Below are 19,996 nucleotides of genomic sequence, written 5' to 3' on the forward strand. Positions count from 1 at the left end.
TGGTTAAACATTTATTATGTATTTAAATTATTTCCACAATGTGCGTATTTATTTGGCAGCAAAGACCCATTCACTTTTGTTTAAATATGGATGTATTTCACTTTAAAAAGGAAGACATTCTAATTTACGCATTTAATAGCATGAAATATGTCAGCTAAAAATGTACTACTTGTAAAAATTGATTTTTTTTTAAATGCGTGGCCCATAAAGTAAAGCAAAAGATCTTTAATACATGAAAATGTAAATTTGAAGAAAATATATTTTAATATTTTGTTAAGACAACAAAAGATTTTAAAATAGCCATTTTAATGTGACAAAGTTAAATTGAAAATCAGCCTTTCCAGAAAGAGAGATGAACAAATTATTAATGAAAATGAATGAACCCATTGTTTTTCTGGTTAATGTTTGGACATTTAAAATGAAAAAAGTTGAGAAAATGTAAGATTTTTTTTGTGATGGAACTTATGTAAAGCTTAACATATGATACATGAAAGTTTCCGAGGCATCAAAATGATTTAATGTCGACATCAGTGTTTTATTAGAGAACACAATAAAATTCTAAACCCTACGGTGATGTTCATACGATCACTGTCCAAAAAAAATAAAAATAAATAAATAATATACATCACACATGACAGACACTTAAAGAAAATGAGGTAATTGTGTGTCAGTTCGCGAGTCAGTCGTCCACATCTGTTCTGCTGGTGCTGCGATCTCCTCGGGTCCAGTAGGACTCGGTCTGCATCTCCACCAGTCTGGACATGGTCCTCTGGAAGGCAAAGATCTCCTCCTCTGCAGTGAAAAGACTCAGGTGCTCAGCGGTTTCCTGGAAGACAGCAGAGGCAGAACTTTACATAGCTGACATCTTGATCAACAGATCACCAGCCACAAGAAGAAAAGAACAGTCATAACATTTTGGCTGACATTGCAAGAATAAAATCCAGTCCCACCCCGGTCAGACCCAGATCGTCCAGCAGCTGACGGTCACGTTCGTCTTCTCCTCCAGAGTGGACGAAGATCCGGTCCAATGGGGCATCAGCCAGCAGAACCAGCCTCACCTGGACCATGAAGGAACAGTCAAGTCCTTGAGTGGTTTAAAGCAGTGATTCTGATAGTTGGGCCGTGAGCGCCCTCTAGAGTGCTGCTAAAAGCTTTTTGTTGTACACCTTTGGGCCGTGAGGGCTGAAAGACGCTCAGCTTTCATGCATTTGCCACATATGGTGGGTGTCATTATATTGACCTGACAGCTGCAAATCTGGGATACTTACCATGTATGGAGAAGTTTTGAAAATAAAAAAATGATAAAGAAAGTGATGCAACCTCCACAGGAGTAAAAACTTCATGAAAGCAACTGTTGAAGCAGTTTTTAAAATTAATTAAAAAAGTTAAGGGTGATAATTTGATTTACCCTTTACTTTTATGTTCTTTAGAGTTTATTTTGAAAATGAAATACTGTATATTCTTTTATTGTATGATATTTTGACATCGTTTTATTATATTAATTTTATTCAGAATTTTATTCATGATGGACAATTTTCTCAACAGTTTGCATCAATCTGTTTGGACTTTTCCATGACAAATATCATTCCGCTGATCACAAGGTTTCATGTCATTTCGCAAGGTTTTGGTTTGTTTACGTGAAAGTAGATTAAATATGGTTTACTTGAATGGACCCCATTTGTTCTGGAAAAGGTGGGCTCTGAGATGAATAAGGTTAAGATCCCCTGGTTTAAAGAACTGTCACGTGTACACGCCTGAGTCTGGACTCTCACTTCGAGATGGGGTTCGGTTGTCCAGACACTAAAACCACAACTGAATAAACGCCAGCAAACTAAAGTACAAGACATAAAGCTCATATGCATGAGTCATGAAGTGTCCGGGGACGGTATGCAGCTCACCTTGTGGCTGTAGAGGTTGTCTACAAGGGTGGTGAAGCGTCGGGCCTGGTCCTTCAGGGTCAGCAGCGGGATGTGGCGGATGAAGACCGTGTCAAAGAGTCGCGCGATCTCCAGGTAGTCCGCGGCCCCCAGCGGCTGTGGTGGGAAACGGATGTACGGATGCGCGCAGTTGAATCCAACTCAGATTAAATTATTTAAATGAGAAAGTGACATCTCCTGTGTTGACAGAGCGACAACCTTTCTGCTCAGCCTTCTTCAAGTTCACTATAATAAAAGACTTTTTGGGCATTTGGCTCCATAGTTCATTCGTTTACCAGTAGAGGGCAGTATCAGACAGAAGGACGTGGTGGTGTTGGCACACGCCGTTCAGCGTTTCTGCAGCAGGCGACCAAAAAGTAGTAGAGAGGATAGGTGGAGAAATAGGGGAGAAAGAAGAACAAGGACAAGAAGAAAGAGAAAATGCGGAATAACAGTATGCATTAAAAGAAGAAGCAGAAAGAGTGGAAGAATAGGTGGTAGTAAAAGGAGGGAAACATGTAGGAGAAAGACATGATCAATAAAAAACAAAGGATGGAGGAGGAAGTGAAGGAAGGAATAAGCAGCAACATCACAAGGTGCTGATGCCTTCTTATGGTTTTTCCTCCTTTACATATTCTACTCTGTCGCGTACTTGCAAGGCCTCAACTCACGTCGGTTCAAGAGGAGAATTTTTTGTTTAGTTTTTCCGACTATAAACAAACGATAAGCAGAGAGAATAAGAAGTGTGAGTATTTATAAGATGGCTCCTGTCTGCCCATAAGGGGCAGCAGTCGAGCCGCCCGCCACCACAGTGGTCCAATAAAGGATATTGAAATGTAACACAACACTCACTCGGCCGCACAGCTCATCAAAAGTACAGTCGGCGATGGAGCCGCAGGTCTTTTTCAGCACCACGTCTCGGCCAAGTACGGTCAGCACCCGAGGACCCGTTACTATGGAAACACACGGTACACTGTTAATGGATCTTCAGCCTTGTTTGTCAGGGGTCATGGCAGGTTCAAACTAATCATGCGGGACACAACAGAAGGAGGTGAGTTATTTAATAAGAGGCTACATGACGACGAACTGACGCATCCAAGTGCAACATCCTTCACTCGACGATGCAAAATAAATGTAACTATTCAAGGATTAAATAAACCTAACTACAAACACAAGGGGGCAGCAATACAGCGGGAAAAGTTAATAATTGTGAGTTCAACTTTCGTCTTCATTTGTCCTTCAAATAAAAAAATGCCCCTTAATTTGTGTACAGATGGACAATGGATGTTTTTGTTGACCTTTGTTGCTCTGGTCCTCTGACCTGACAACTTGGGAAGCGGGGCCACGGCCCGATGGAGCCAACAAGACCACAGGTGACAGTGAGAGAGACCAACTCAACAACTGTGATTGAAAGTGAGCTAGAAACAAGAAGGAAGCTCACCATTCTCGAGGCGCTTTACTCCTTCAGAATGAAAACACTCAAACATATGACCCATTTTGTGTCTTTGGTGATACGAGCGAAGAGAACTTAAGGTACACAACCAAGACTGGCTTAAGCTTGGTTGCATCACAGCGATAGTGTTGTCGTTTATAAGGCAGTTTGTTTCATTTTTTACTGAGCAAATTGTAGGACCATTATTGTTCCATCACCATGTCAGATTCAGATCTTTATTGTTCTGTCGAAGTGAGAAAAAGAGCTGAGCCACAAGACATAGCTCTTAATAAACTGCTTTGACAATCTTGGCGAGATTCAAGCGGGTCAAGAGAGTTTTCTCGACAGGGGTCAGGACTCTCAAAATTGGTGTGAAGCTCCACCATTTGGAAGAGTCTCAGAGCAGAGCATCCAGAGAAGCCAATGAGATGGCTCAGGCATCCTGTCAAGATGTCTTCTGGGCTTCCCTCACTATCGCCACCAGGTGGACCAAAGCTCTTGTAGCTAGCCAGTCGTTATTGCAAGAGTATTTCATGTGTTTTATGAATATAACGGTAACATGTCCACTCAAACAAACATAAACAAAAACAAAGAATAAAATAATCTGGACAAAACTGACTGAAGCGCCACATGGGATGATGTGGAAAAACATCACTACAGCAATGCAGTATTATATTTTGACCTCCTGTATAATATTACAATTTTCTGTTGTATCTTTGTACAAGTAAAAATTCATATTTTAGCTGGAGAAGTAAAATATGACTTCAGCGCCTCCAGAAGGTTGGATGGCATGACAAGGAAGTGACATAGTTTTTCTCAAATTGTTTTGACTTAATTTGCCCTTCCTCTTTTGGGTAATATTATGAGTTTTTTTTCAGTAGTTAATGGTGTAGAATATCGAAATAACAACATAATATCTGGAGCCAAGTATCGTGAAACGTATTGTATCGTAAAGCCAGTCTAATGTAATTGCAACGTACGTGTCATTACTCAACTCTATACGACAAGACATCTGTGCGGCTGAGATATATTTCAGAAGAACGACATGTCGTCAGCATAGGAAGACAGAACCAACATTTCAGCTATAGACTTTTGACGCCTGACCAGTGACTGGACGGTCAAATATGGAAAGTTCCTGTCACCAGCCTCTCGTCCACTAGGACCTTTCCAAGGACTTGGCTGGACCTGCTGCCAGAATACTTGCCTCAAATTGTCATGATTCTGCTCGACTGAGATCCTAACCCAAGAGACAGAAGCCCTCACTTCTAGCAGCCTTCGCATGCACACCCTTGATGGGAGAAATCAAGTGATGATGTGATTTATAAATTTCCTTACAGCTCCGTTGTCTCAGCGCCAGCTCCTCGAACAGTGAATCCATGAAGGCCTCGGCACCAGGTTCCCCCGTACTGCACACAAACACACGCACATTGATAATAGGATATGAAATTAATAACGCTGAAGTGGCCGCATCAAACGGCGGCGGCGAAGAGCACAGCAGAGGGAGGTACTTAGCTTTTCACTCTGTCAGTAAAAACAGAATGTTCAGCTCTAAACACAAGCATTAGTTTGCGAACGCTCATCAAGATGAGACTGTAAAGTGTGTGTGTGTGTGTGTGTGCTTGTGTCTTAACTGGGCGTATAAAGGGTGTGATGCACTCTATTTACATACGCTGAAAAGAGCAGGGCTCTTGAAAGCTCCGGCGCGGCAGTGAGCAGCAGCGGTGTCATTCACGCTGTGTGTTTGTGTGTCGTAGTGGCGTATACGTAATGAGACCGATGGAAAAGTGAAGCTCTGCCTTTTCCTCACTTTCTATTGAGCCAGATGTTTCAAATGTCTCTCACGGTCAGTTTGCTCTTCCTCCACCACATCATCGCACAAACAGTCGTCAGTGTGTTGAGGGGCCGCGTGTGTTTGTGCGTCTTACAGGTAGTAGAGTTTCCCGGCACCGGTCTGGTCCAACATCCTGTAGTCGATCCCGGAGTCCAGGGACACGATATGACAATGCTCCTGTTCACAAACAGAAACGCAAACCTTCAAGGAGCCGTTTCCCAGCTGACAACAAACAGGATGAGCTAGAGAAGCACTATAAACTGATGCTGAATGAAAAACACATCTGTCCATGGCAATTCATTTATATTAGTCATTTGATTGCAGTCATTTTATTACAACATTTAGGGCCCCTATGATTTTTCACGAATTAAAATGGAACAGTTTAACATGGAATGTCACGGAATTTACACAATATGGCTGATAAACTGTGTTTGTGTGGAAGAGGGCCGCGTTTTTACACAAAATAACACGGAGGGAAGCTACTCTGGGGGGGTACAGCAGGTACGCAAGACAAACTGAGCCCCCTCCTTTTTAAAAATGTAACGCTAGTTTTGGCCACTGTGTAGTGTCGATGGGGTCCTCTGCATGACGCCAGCATGGTTCTCAGAGTCAGAATCTCACAGGAGCAGATTCACATGCAGTGTGCTTGTTGGAGTTGACCCCCCGTAAAAAAAAAGAAGAAAAAAAAACAACAGAATGGAACAGAGCCAATCAAGAAGTGATAGAAAAACAGAGGGGAACGTTTTATTTAATGAATTGGTGACGGTAAAAATGCTAGTAAATCTGCCTCCAATCCAAGCCGTCCTCATACAACTCGGGGTCATCGCACAACAGACTTTATGATGTTTTTTTTCAGGTTTTTTTCCACCTCCACGATGTGTTATCCGTTTGTTTCAATGTTTTCACTTTTAATGGGTTGGACTATGTGAGATTTCATGGCTCTTGTTTAAGCCATGGCAGCGCACCACAATCGCTGTAGCGGAAACCCTGCACCTGATGAGGATCATTGCTCATCAACTTGTGCCCGCAGAGTGTGGACATGGAGCTGTGTTTTCTATAGAAGCCTACGTGTCAGATTAACTGTGAAACTTGAAACTTGATTTAAGATGTATGACTATCTTAGAACTAAAGCTTGGAGGAGTTTTAAATGCATAGCTGTTGATGCACTGTATGATAGGGCATTGATGAAAAAAGTGTGTTTCTCTATTATTCTCATCTCAAGAAACTGAGGTCGATTTCTATATAACTTGCAAAAATCATAGTGGTTTACAATGAAAAAAACACTGCATTTCGCAGAGAAACAAGCAACAGGAGAATTCACACAATCAAAGTGGTATTCCCCAGAAGTAAAACGGAAAAAATAAAACATTTTAAAATGCCCTACTGTAGGACAGAACAAAAACTTTAATTGAAAAATTACCACAGAGCCACAACTAAATCATCATTGAAGGGCAGCGAATGTCCCCTGGGCCGGCCTCTGCAAGTGCCTTGAATAGGGTCTATATACATATTTAGCATCTCCATCATGCATATTTCATATTTACACATATTTTGTAAGTGTTTTCTGTTTTACTGTTCTTAATTTTTTATACCTTTGATACCTTGTGCGCTACTACTAAATGCCAAGGTGCAGGAATTGTAATTTCCTAGTCTTCCTAAGGTATCAATAAAGTTCTACCTTATCCAATCTGATCTAAAGGATGGACTGAAAGTAGGCGAGAAAACATGACAGAACCTGCGACTGAAGTTCAAGTCCATCGCCGCGGTGTAAAACGTCAACAGGATTCATGTCAGACGGTGCGGCACAAACTGTAATCATCATCTCCACCATTCTATCAGAGCAAAGAAAGGAACGACATATCATCTCCGCGCCGGGCTGACGGAGCGTTCCGTGACAGCTCCGCTAAATTATGAAATCAGGGAATTTCCGCCACTGGCCTCTATAGACAGCAGGATAATTAGTAATCATCACAAAGCAAGGAGACCGAAATACTCCATTCTTCTCCGCTGTCAACTTTTTATCTCTGTGTCCGCTCGCAGGAACGGGGTCCGCACTCTGAGCCAATTGGCTGAATCAGACTTAATAACAACCTGACAAACTCGCCCTCCCCCCGGCACAAAAGGGAGGTGTCATTTCATCAACCTGCGCTGACCCCGGCGCCGGGGAAATCGTCCCTTCTAAATGGGAGGGAAAAAAGATCTTGTCACCATCACCGCAACTTCATTAGACTCCCAGTTTGTCTTTCCTCCTGCCATTGTGTGCAGCCCACCTCGCGGTGCCTCGCTACCTGCAGCTCGGGCGGTTGACGGGTCGCAAACCGAGGTTCTTGACGGAGGAGAGTGGCACAAATAAGCGAGAGAGGCGAGAGAGGGGAAGGCACAATCAGCCGTGATGATGATTCCATTGGTTATTTATAATCAGATGAGACAGAGGCCTTGCGGGTCATTACTTGATTATCCATCTTGAGGGGATTGTCAAGTTCTCACTCCTCCAAGATTTAATCCGCCTACTCGACGTGGTCTTGTCCCTCACATCAGAGCGCGGTCCTAATCAGACTACTTTATCTGAAGTGTTCTTAACTTCAAATGCTGCGTCATAATGCCTGGCACTAACTTTCTATCTTCACTGCTTTCTTTGTCATATTAGACTACGACAGGAAGGAATGGATCTTCGCCTCAAGTGGAGAAGTTTCAGTAGCTGAGGCCTTGTTCTCGAGCGAGAATGGAATGGGAGGAGAACTGAGCCGAAAGACAGACAAGGCAACGTTACCAAGGAAAACTTCCTTCAAGTACACAGCCACTAAACTGTCTGGCCATTGATAGTAGCGAGAAATATGTAGAAAACAGTAGCAATAATTCACGTAAAAAGTGGTTTTGAGGGACACATCTTATTTGGACTTCTGTGTCAACCATGAACCTTTTGGAACCAAATTTCCAGTCCCTGATGTATGTATAGTTTAGAGACTCATGTATAGAGGGGGATACTCGTGATACCAAATCAGTTGTACATCAGCAATGGTGTTGCCCTTTGTGTAACCAGAGACAGTGCTCTTGAGGTTTTCTACTTGAGTTTATAAGTGCAACTGCCGTACAAGTATCCGCTCGATAGTGATATATTTAATCATATAAATACATTTACAGTTCATACTTTTGATAATTCACTCACAGTAGCCACTAATATGTGAGAATATTCCTATAAATTCTGACGTAAACGTCTTGAAATTGAGGCAGATTTTGTGATTCTTCAGATAAGACAACTATGGACACCATGACAGAAATAACAGACAAATTAGACATGTGACAACATGATGCTCTTTGTACTGCAGATGTAACGTGTTAAAATGATCGTCACCTCATCCGGCTTTAGCACGGTAGCATGAAACTGACGACAAAATACACAATGAAACAGTAACAATTATAATCCGGTCCATGTTTTCAATACAGTTGTGAGCGACATACTGTCTGCTCCCATTAAAAGTATAGCCTGCATGAAGTGGTACTAAATTAACTGTTTAAAGTCACGTTGATATCCTGATAACAGCATCCATCACTTGACATGAGTCTAAGGGCTTTATTGATTCTGAAATTCTGAAACACAAGAATATATAGCGAGATAAAATTACAGCTAATTACTATCCGTAAAAGCTCAAAGTACCCCTAAAATAATAAGTTTAAGTAACCCCCCCTCCGCGGTGGAAACACACTGAATAACATGCTAACCGAGGGAGGCTATTTGCTAACAGAGCTAAAATGTGGCTGTTTCAAGGCAGGACACCTTGCAGGCGCTCCACTGCTTTACATCATTTTCTGAGGCAACATTGCTACATGTAGTTCAAAGACAACAAGCAGTTGCCATGTTATTTTGTCGATCACATCTCCCCTCACATCTTGTGCGGATCGCATTTCTTCAGCCAAAATTCTGTGACACAAACATAAACAGGTGATGCTGATTGGTGGGAAATAATTTCTCAGTGCAGGTAAGCCAAACACTTTTAAGAGGACAGGTGAGTCAATCCTGCATGGGGCTACACAATGTTTTGCTAAAATGAAACACAGGTGGCCTGAACGTAGCACCATTGTATATTTAACTGATGTGGCGCTGAAGAATTTGGACGACTCAGCTAGAAAGCTGGCAGGTACACCGAGATAAAAGAAAAGGCAGATGCTTCTCATAAAGAGTTGCACCACTTGTGCAGACGCATTCACCATCTCACACACACAAGAGGTGCGAGACACAAGAGCGGCCGGTGACGGACATGAGAATCCGTCTCTATTTAGAGGAAAGTCATCCAAACACATGTAGCTCCAATCGTGGCATTGTCCGGCCTGTCCACTGCTTTCTCTGGACAGCTGTTTAGCATAAAAACTAAGTGGCTTTTTTTCGAAGGTGACTACCTCTGCTCCCCTCTGCGCTCGCTCTCTCAATGCCATATCTTTCCTTTACTCCTCTAAAAGTTGCTTTTGAGTTTTTCAAAGAGCGCGGTGCCATTGAGCTGCAACAAAAGCCAAGGATAGCTGACTATTGGGCTCTGATGAGGTCCACTCCCTCATTACCCGGCAGCAGAAAACATTTGATGCTTTTTTTTGTTTGGCCTGGAGAATTGACCAGGCCTCAAAGAAATGTGGGGTGGGAAGGCTGAAAAAGAGATGAGGGAGGTGGGCTGAGGGGGAGCTGTCGTTCATTCAAGCATGTGTGTCTTACAGCCTTGTGTGGAGGGACAGAAGAAAAGAGGGAGCAGGGATAGAGGGGTCGAGAGAGAGAGAGAGAGAGGGACCGGGAGAAAAGAGAGAAAGCTTAAAACACTGCCTTTATGCTGCACAAGTTCTGGACGACTCTTCTGACATCAAAGTGTTTGCACTAACTAGGGACTTGCTGTGTGTGTGTGTGTGTGTGAGAAAGAGAGGGCGAGTGAGTGAGCGAGTGGGGGCTGCGTATCGGGTGATTTTATTCATTCCTGGACAGTTGGGGGGTACGTGACAATGTGAACACCCTAATTACACCTAATGATCTATTCCCTTAAAGTGTGCCCGCCTTTGGCCGGCGGTGGTTTGTTCCACGAGGTCGTTCTCACAACCTCCCCCGGCCACGGCTGGTCCTCTTAGGGAAACATCTTTTGAGTCGTTAGCATCACCTCTGCTGATGCAGGACCCCCCCCCCCAGATGCACTACTTCCACCTGTCCAGCAGGGTTCAAGGCGTCAAGGGCCGACAGGAAAGAAACGCTGTCTGAATAACCGCTCGTGCTTCTGTTTACATTCTCAGTCATTTCAGCACTTTGGTTTAACAAGTCGATTCCATCTTTAAGTCATGACATTGTAATATAAATAAATTTATCAATAAAGTTTCAGCACAGAGACATGTTAACTTTTCAATTTAAACCTAAAGGTACGACTAGGTGAGCGTGTCCCTTTACTGAGCAGGTTAAACCCCCGGCAACACTCTGGTAACATGTCATTCCATGATTCAGACAACCATTTTCTGAGTGACTTTATGATGAGTTTGTTTAATTCAGACTTGTTTAATCTGGGTTTGCTTAATCCAGTCTTGTTTAATCCTGGTTTATTTATTAGAGAGGTCTTTGGTAACATGCCATTCCATGAGTGAGACAACCATTTTCTACCTGACTTTATGACGGGTTTGTTTAATACAGGCTTGTTTAATCTGGGTTTACTTAATGCAGTCTTGTTTAATCCTGGTTTATTTATTAGAGAGGTCTTTGGTAACATGCCATTCCCTGAGTCAGACAACCATTTTCTGAATGATTTTATGATGGGTTTGTTTAATTCAGGTTTGTTTAATCTGGGTTTACTTAATGCAGTCTTGTTTAATCCTGGTTTATTTATTAGAGAGGCCATTTTGTGATTTAGACAACTAAGCAACACAAAAACAGGGTGCTCTGTGTTGTCATGAGGTGTTGCCTACAAGGTGTCCTGCCTTGAAACAGCCACATTTTAGCTCTTTTTCTGCACGGAGAAAATATCCTTTGGAGGCAAAAGTTGCTAAACAGAAAAGCATGAGACTCATGAATTATTTTTGGAATCGCATTTCTCTGTGCTATCTGGGATAAGAAGAACCTCAGAGGAATGCCAGCTAAAGTTTACTTCATAAATGAAAAAAATGTTGTATTACTCCTATTATTAGCACTTATGAAAGACCAAATTCGTAACTGACAACTTAACAGAATATAGTTTTTCCATCAGGCAGCCACAGAAGAATTGCTGTCATGTTTTCACTGAAATGCGCGTAAAGCCCTTACAAGAAAGTGCAGCTAATGCCATATGAAAGGTAATAAAAAAGGGTCATGTATAGCATCCAGGTGCTGAAAGGCAAAAATATAATGTCCTCATGCAACACCACAGGTTTTCTAGTGGTTAAATATCTTGCTAATTGCTGAGCACCAAACCAACTGAATGGTTAAGAACAAAGACAGAAAAAAGGAAATTTGGTGTTTGGGAAGATCAAGGCTCAAGGGCAAGTATGACGTTATGGCCCATTCATCAAGTCACACACAGAGTTGGGATCCATAACTATCGATCCCGACGAAGCATTTTAGAGCCATGAATCTGTTCATTATTACGTCAATCTGTATAAAATTAAGAAGCATGTTGAGTATGGCAAATGTAATTGGATGAGATTGAAATGAACTAGTACTACTACAGATTCCCTAATGCACCACACACTCTGGGCTGCTCACACCCATTTGCAGAGTGCCGGGGCCCTTCAGGCATCCATGTGTGGCACTGACTTGTCATCACAACACTCAAGAAAACAATGCAGCCTTCGAACGACATTTGATTTGGCCCTCTGCCAGCTCATCGCAGTCCTTCTAACCAAGGTCTTCGCAGGAGGACCACATCTCATCCCCATCGATCTTCCATTTACCTCTTTTATTCTTACGTTCCATTTTTTTCTCGCTCATCACCACTTTCAGGAAGCACAGTGGCCCTTCACAATAACAAGGGAATTGAAAGGAATGGTTCGAATCTGCTGGAGTTGCATCGGCGGTTGTCGCCATGTTTCCCCCAACAGGAGCTCTTTTTTGTACAACTGTACAGGGAAAGTCACCATTCTACCAAAATATAGTCCTGACCTTGGGTGAGTAAATCCAGAATGCAGAGCAGGACAGTAGCAGAATAAAGAGATGGATAAAGGGCTGGAGAGAGGATGAGGAGAGCCGTGGAGCGATGGAGTGTTTGTATCTTAGTTACAATACAGTCTGTGTCCATTAAAAAAGCCCTTAAACCTGTATTTCACACAACTCTGAGCTTTGCCATGGCTACAAAGAATCTGAAAATAAGTGAATAGCTTTCCTGATGGAGTCTGCGGCAGCGGTGAAGATGAACTATTCATTGATGACTGAATGAAAGAGAAATGTGGCAAAAACAAACTTCAGGGTGAGGCAGCCGAGGACTTTTACATTCAGCAAAGTTAAAGGTTTTCCAACTTTGGCAAAATGATATTATCATTCTCTTGTCAGTGTCTCGATAAGTCACCACTTCATGCAGGGAAATGGCTCCGTTCTAGTTTGCATCTTTGCAAAGCTTTTTCACATGGAAAACACATACTGTAGCAGAGAAACTGGCAAGCAAAATAAAATAAACTTCAAAAAGATGAAGAAATGTTTTACTGGAAGGAACCTGTAATGTGACTCACTCAGATTTTCTTTTCAGTTTTGGAGCATTTTTAATAATAGAGCGTTTGGACTTGTAAGTGGTTTGCGACATCGTATATATAGCTTGAATAGCTTTACTCACAAATAGGGATGGTGTCGGCTTGGAACGGTATTGTGTCTGATACAGACCAAACAGACTAGATCTGGTACCCGTATTTTGACTTCATGATGATGCTGCAACACATCCTCACTCCCATGGTGTAATATACCGATGTTGGGAAAGTGGACTTTTACGTCCTATACTTTCGCCAAAGGCAGCCTTCAGCGTTGTATGTTGACACTTTAGGCTCTCAATTGATGCACAAGCTCCACCTTCCGTGGCGTATCCTGACACTGTGGGTAGCAAGTCAATTTGGGTTTGCATTCGGTCTTAATCCAGGTTTAACCCAGGTTTATTTAATCTGGGTTTATCTAAATTGGGTTTGTTTAAAGCAGGCTAGTTTAGTCTGGTTTTATTTGACCCTGTTTTATTTAATATGGATTTACTTAGTTTAGGCTTGTGATGCTAATGTATAAAATCACAACTGGGTGCGTGCAGTCGATTTGACCAGACCTCATAAGACTGTTTACCTGATCTGTTAAAGCAGATCCAAGGCAACTTTGTGTACGGGGCATAGAGTCTTTTAAAGCCAGTTAGGACTGATTCTAACAACTATTTCTGTGCATTCCACTGTTATTCACAGTGTTACATTACATTTCAATTTTGAAATTTGATTTGAAAAGCAACATTTTTTATTTAATCCGTTTGACATCTCAGACAAATTGGGAGTTACTAATTCATGCGTTCTGTGAGGAACCCGTCAAAATCTGAATCCCATTTTGGATCTCTCACCCATGATGGACGACAGACAAAAGAGGATGCAACTGATTAGAAGTTAAGAGTTAAATAAAGACCGGAGTCGGAGAAAAAAGGTGGATTAACCTCTATAACCGTCCCGCTTAGGTGATAGCGAGGAGATGACTTGAATTAATTCAATCCATTAAGGGTCAGCTAGTTAGCAGTGTGACCTTCTGAAACTGCTTCAGCTCAATGGAGAACCTCTGGAGTCCACCCCCTCCACTCTTTAAGAAACCCCGACCCCAAAAACCAGATGGCTTCACAAAGGGGAACATGGGAGTCTGAAAGAGAAAAGGCCGTGCAGGGCAGACGGGGACAACGGCCATTCAGGACCATGATGGGGTGGATTAAAGAGGGCAGGGGGTTCTGCAGGGGGAGAAGGTGGGAGACAAGGTGACACCTCGTTTGTGGAAATGAAGATACAGTGACGCTCCAGTGATCATGTGACCACTAGCATGGTCTCAAGCCAGAGTTAAGAGTGGCATGAATAGTGAAGTCAAACCCTTGAAATCTAACACTACATAAAGAAGGGATTTTGGGGGTTCAATATTTGAGTTAAGACAGTATTTTTTTGCCATTTTCAGCAAATGAAAACAAGTTTGATACAAGTATATGGCCACTTCTGTTGTGACTATCTTGTCAAACAATTCCCTACAGTCAGTGAACAGCTGGTGTCATGACATTAGCCAGCAAAGTGCAGTGTGTAGTTGCAGAGTTGCATGTAGAACATGGAGATACGCAGCCGGAGCAACTTGAGGTGAGTGTGGGGATTGTTTGTGGGGAGTTTTACTTCTCAACTATAACTGGCAGAGAGGTGGATTTACTTTCACCAGTGTTGATTGATGTTTGCTCATTTTAAGTTTCAGTCAAGTAGCATTTTTTTTGTACTCCATTCTCACCTGACCTTGGCCAATGAATGGAGTATCGCAACAGTCAATCAAGGGTGTGAAATGGATAGTGCTGAACACCAACTCCCACTCGCAGTAGTATCTGCCACACACAAGACTCTGACACATGCCATCTTCTACTCGAATGTTGGAGATGGGCTTCTAACACCAGATAGATCAAGAACATGTTACGGGACCTCCAATGCAGTGCCTTAGTGACCTTAACCCCTGACAGGCCAACATACACTTGTGTTCACAGTATATGAGAGAATTGACCATGCTAGCTTTACACTAAGTCACCTGTTCATGCTAGGGCAGCCACCATACATTGGCATCCTATCTGCAGTATATGACATGAAAATTTGACATGTAAATCTAAGCCAGAGTCAAATGTCACCATGACGCTCGCCCTTGCATGTACAGCTTACAAACATCCATCGACATCCATCGATCCACATCCTTATGTATTAAACAGTTTTTAGACTTCAGAATACTATATTTGTATTAAACCCATAGTGATGTAGTATCGATATTCAGATGTGAAATATCCTAATTCTCACACAGATGAGTAAAGTGTCTTGTTCAGGGACACAATGATGCAAACATGTCAGTAACTAGGATCAAACTGACAACCTCTCAGTCACAGGCTCACCATCTGAGGTATGTCGCTCAGAAATAAATTTGTGTGTTACATAACTCCATCCAGAGTTTGAGTACTGTTCAACAAACATAAAAACGAGTGGACTATTAACAAAATGAATTTGAAACGACCACAACGCAGCAGGTAGATACGAATAAAAGCCATGGTGTTGCCCTCAACTGTTGCCAAACGCCACATGAGAAATGATGGATTTATTTATGATCTGCAGGTGGGATAATGATGCCACCTCTTTAAATTGCAAAGTGGATTCTGGATTTAAATGTTCCCTGGCCCCTGGCCTCTTTGTACTTTTGAAATGCAAGCAGGTCAGTTCTACCTGCAAATGCTGCGCAGACGATGCGATCAAACAGCTTTGTGACACATCGAAAGGCATCAAGCAAGCAGAGACCAATGAAGAGAAACTCAAAAAAGAGACATGTGCGATAACCAAATGAATAAATTAACAAAAAAGGGGGCTGACTTTACCTTCAACACGTCGATGAAAGGCAGGAAGGTGTCTCTCTGAAGTCCGTTTTTGTACAGATCTGAAAGAGGAGGGGAGGGCTTGTATTAGAACTGCTGTTTAGCCCCCTAATAATGTCATTCCCCCGCCACAGATTGGCAAATAAAGTGGCTATTGATGAACTGAAGCATGGGTGGGCAGGCGCCACAAAAGGAAAGGGACCGGGGGAGAAAAATGGATTTCTCTACCGGCCGCGGCAGCAACATAAAATTCATTACATTCCCAAACAATGGTGGCGAGAGAAAGGACTGTCGCCTTTTCAGGGCAAACAATGTCCGCGGTGGCTCGCTGAATGGAGGTTTCAATTAGCTCGCCTGAAACAAATTACATCTGAAGTAGCATCCAGGATAGACACATAAAACAGATCAGGATTCACACACAAACAAGGACAAAGACACACACACACACAAAGGATGAGTCTCTCCAGCTGCAAACGCAAACAAGTGGTTGCTGTTGATGTTTGGGCCTGAGCTTATTACAGTTGGACCCGGCCCAAACTCAACTCTGTGGGCTGATGGACGGACAGTCAGAGCCGTGGGGAATTTTGGCCTTTGCTCTCTTTGAATGTGAAACACTGACAGTACGAAGCCCACTGAACAGACATGTTGAAGTAACATGAAGGCCGAGGGCCCCTTCAACTGCCAGAAAGAAGGGGTGCATTTACAGGCTTTCAAAACAGGCTAATGAAAGTATACCTTCAACCAGTCATGTAAGTACATTACCATAAGCAGATGCAGCCCATACAGTACAGAATCTAAGTGTAATAGCTCATCAAAGTCCATTTACCTTAAAAGACGCTCCCCATCTCATTAGCGGCAAAACGAAAACACCACTTAAGAAAATCCTGTTTAATCCTCCAGTCGCTCTGCAGAGCAGATTCGATATCTTCACATCAATTAAGCCTGAACCCACTGTCTTTCATGTCAGGTTGTTGCTTATAGCTTTTAAAATACTATTAGGTGAGTAATTAATAACAAGTGGCTTCCATTTAAGCGGCAACATATCAGAGACGGATGTCACAAGAGCATGAGGACGAGGTGATGTGTTCCTCTTTAGCATAATGGAGGCTTAGACACGTCACAGTAACAGTATCCAAGATGAACATGATTTGGTTTGAGATCATCTCTTCTAGTTTTTACAGATAATTGTTTTTTAATAAGCAAATAAAACAACACCATGGGTTAAATCTAAGAGAATATGGAATCAAAGGTGAGAGTGAGAGTGAGAGGGTCTATAAATGTTCATGCATGTTCACATGTAAGGAGACATGAACGTGGTTGGGACAACATCAAAGCACAAGTAGGAAATGGGACAATATTAAGTAAAACTGGTCTACAAAAAAAGACAGAAGTTCCTGTTCTGCAAGGCAGATTTTTCCAGATGTTTTTTGTGTAGTGTTTTGTGTAGTCTCGCTATAGTATGTTGCTCTGTTTAGCCCTGTCAACGGCCTAACGTGTCAGCACTATAATGCGCAGAATCATTCTCTATTGTAACCACCAGGACTCACTTGGGTGTGTGGGACTCAGCTCAACTCCAACTCACATCTAACTCAATGGTTTTTGACTATCAATACAAACATTTGGCACACATTTTGAACAAATTGAACGATTTTTTTGGATGTGTAGGATTCTTTCATGTCATGTGCAGAACATCAGTGTCCTTGTGTGGCTAAAGGAATTTAATTCAGATGTTTGGGATCACATGATTCAATGGCAGGACTCACTTCCTGTCCAGGAACTTTCCGAAAGATGTCTTGGATTTGCTCAGATGTTTGCATTTCTATTAAGCTGTGTGCAGACTGGGCTTTCTGTCTACCAGAGACGTGTGGCAGTTGGAATCACTTCAGGTCAGTTAAGTCCGCCAATGCGAACCATAATCATAACCCCACAACCCTCAGACCTCACCCAGTTTCTCCAACTTGTTACACAAATAAAAGAAGATGAGTCAGTTCATTTACAGGACCTAACTTTGCAAACTCTGCTGCTAATGACTAATTGGAGACCCATGTTTTGTGGAGACAATGAGACAAGCAGATGCACCCAAAAAAAGGCCTTCGCCATGAAAGCTGATCAGTCTATACGGTAAGAATGACCGTACCATCTGGGGGTCTGTTGGAGGTGGCCACCACCACCACGCCATACTCGAACATGGTCTGAAAGAGCTGCTTCAGAATCATGGCATCAGCAACGTCGGTCACCTGAAAGAACCAGAGGAGAAGAGACATGAGCAGTACTGAAGATCCCACTGATCCATCAACACTCCATGTTGATTAGTGTCATTCAGGTGTGCTTATTCACTCTTTTGTGCCTGGTCATGGCTACACAGACACACGCACACATACACATCTCAAGTACTTGGAATGACTGCAAATGGTCACGAAACGGCTTTCCACTGAGGACAAGTAGAGGAGGCGCAGCGGCGGACCCCAACTCATCAACCCGGAGGCCGCCAGAATACCGAGAAAACAAGAGGAAGAATAGAATAATAAAACGGAGCAATTCCAATCCAGACTGGGGTCACGATGGCGAACAAAGCTCTAGCTGAGGAGGCCACATGAAAAAGGCGCACACGTGTTTCGCAGGAACTCCACACAAGGTTACCAGGCTACAAAACATAAATCCAATTTAACCGTCTGCTGCCTTTTTCATCTACATAATTTCCACAATAAACAAAAGGTCGATGACAAACGCTGACGCAAGGACGTTCATGAGTCGCTGGCTGATACGTGAAGAGCTCTGACCTTTCAATTAGCCATGCAGAGCTCTTACTTTTATCCTCGTTCTCTCATCTCTCTTTTTCACCTCAGTTGTTCTTTTGAGCAAACATGAAAAGCATGTTTCAGCCACCGCAGTCACAGCAGCGTCTATACATCACACGCCTTCTCTTCGGCACAATCCGACTGTTTTTCAAATGAACTATTTCTCATGCTAGTTTATTAATATTGAAGACTTAAGATGTTTCTTTTGTAAACCACCCAGTTTGATTTGTGAGTAGAAAACACTGATTAGGATTTTTGACACTATTATGTTAATACAACTCACGATCTACTTAATACCAACTCTTGTTCGGATTAATTCAACTTAAACATAGCCCAACAATATTAGACTTTGTAAATCCTTTCCGGAGTGTATCTATTTCTTGCTCCTTTTGTGAGGAAACTATACATAACTGACTCCATACTTCAGTCACAGCGAGTCACGGTTCATAACAAGAGGACAAAACTACATTTTGTCATGACTTTTGCCGACAGCTTTAAAATACTGAATATACTGTGGTGCTTCTTTCCCTCACTAAAGTTTATTACATTTGCAAAGTGTATGGCCCACACCAGGTGCATTCTGGGTATGTCCCGCCCAGGACTGTTTGTCTGTGAGTTACCCAAAATACACATGAATGTTCTCAGAGAGCTGTTGTCCGCTGACATCACTAATAGAAGCAAAAGGGATGAGATAAAATAAGTATCAATACCAGTGCGAACAAAAAATGTGCTTACATGAAGTGCCGTTCTTAGTGCCCGTTTACTGGTTCAGAGCAAGAATGAAGAATTTTCGTGCTTCAGCTGGTCTGCCCTGAGATAGTAATTACAATATATCAGAAGACGATAAGAAGATGAAACCATGCATGAGTCTAACCCCCAGTTTTTGGTGGGAACAATATTATTGCTTAAACTCCTAACAGCAATTTGGCGTCACGCTTTATGCCCCACCAAAACAGATAGTAGATAACATCAAAGATGGGACCAACGCCTGTGAAAACACCAGCACTCTTTCCACGCTCTACAAATCTTTTTGAGATAATAAGGACCTTGAAGTCTGAAGGTCAGGGCAGATCAGGTTGCCATCAGGTGTGTAAGAGTCAAGTCCAAAGTTCCTCTATCACACTATAGAGCAGAGCAATTCTGTGGTCATACCAAACATGGCTGGGTGACACTTGACATTCTACTGGTTTCCAGCTGCCCAAGCATCCTCTGCCTGCCAGTTACGCCATGTAGTAGGGAAAAAGGGACCGTCTCTGATAATATCAGCATCCCGTCCATTTCACACCTTTGTCTTATTGATGAAATTTTCCCCATCCGCATAGTCACCATAAAATCCAGGCTCTGATTGGTTAATGCCACCTTCAGCATTCGATGTTGCCTGAAACATGCCCCTTCAACCGCTCTCTGACTGTGGTTTAACATATTCTCGTATGTAATTGTGGCCCTACATTGACTTTACTTGTAACTTAGAAAGGGAGCCGAACACTACGATGAATAAT

At 42.5% G+C, this 19,996-nt stretch overlaps 1 protein-coding gene across 1 annotated transcript in view; it reads right to left on the reverse strand.

Moving 5' to 3' along the window:
* Positions 1 to 376: 376 nt before the first annotated feature.
* afg1lb (AFG1 like ATPase b) overlaps positions 377 to 19,996 on the reverse strand; it is a 29,237-nt gene continuing 9,617 nt past the window's right edge. Inside the window, exons 6-13 of the mRNA XM_053881048.1 lie at positions 17,837 to 17,936; positions 15,703 to 15,761; positions 5,274 to 5,356; positions 4,684 to 4,754; positions 2,769 to 2,869; positions 1,899 to 2,033; positions 951 to 1,058; positions 377 to 826 (exon numbers count right to left, since the gene is read on the reverse strand). Coding sequence (XP_053737023.1) covers positions 680 to 826; positions 951 to 1,058; positions 1,899 to 2,033; positions 2,769 to 2,869; positions 4,684 to 4,754; positions 5,274 to 5,356; positions 15,703 to 15,761; positions 17,837 to 17,936 — 804 coding nt within the window. The 3' untranslated portion in view covers positions 377 to 679. The remainder of the gene's footprint in view (positions 827 to 950; positions 1,059 to 1,898; positions 2,034 to 2,768; positions 2,870 to 4,683; positions 4,755 to 5,273; positions 5,357 to 15,702; positions 15,762 to 17,836; positions 17,937 to 19,996) is intronic.

The sequence above is a fragment of the Synchiropus splendidus genome, chromosome 12, assembly GCF_027744825.2.
Source record: "Synchiropus splendidus isolate RoL2022-P1 chromosome 12, RoL_Sspl_1.0, whole genome shotgun sequence".
Lineage (NCBI taxonomy): Eukaryota > Metazoa > Chordata > Actinopteri > Syngnathiformes > Callionymidae > Synchiropus > Synchiropus splendidus.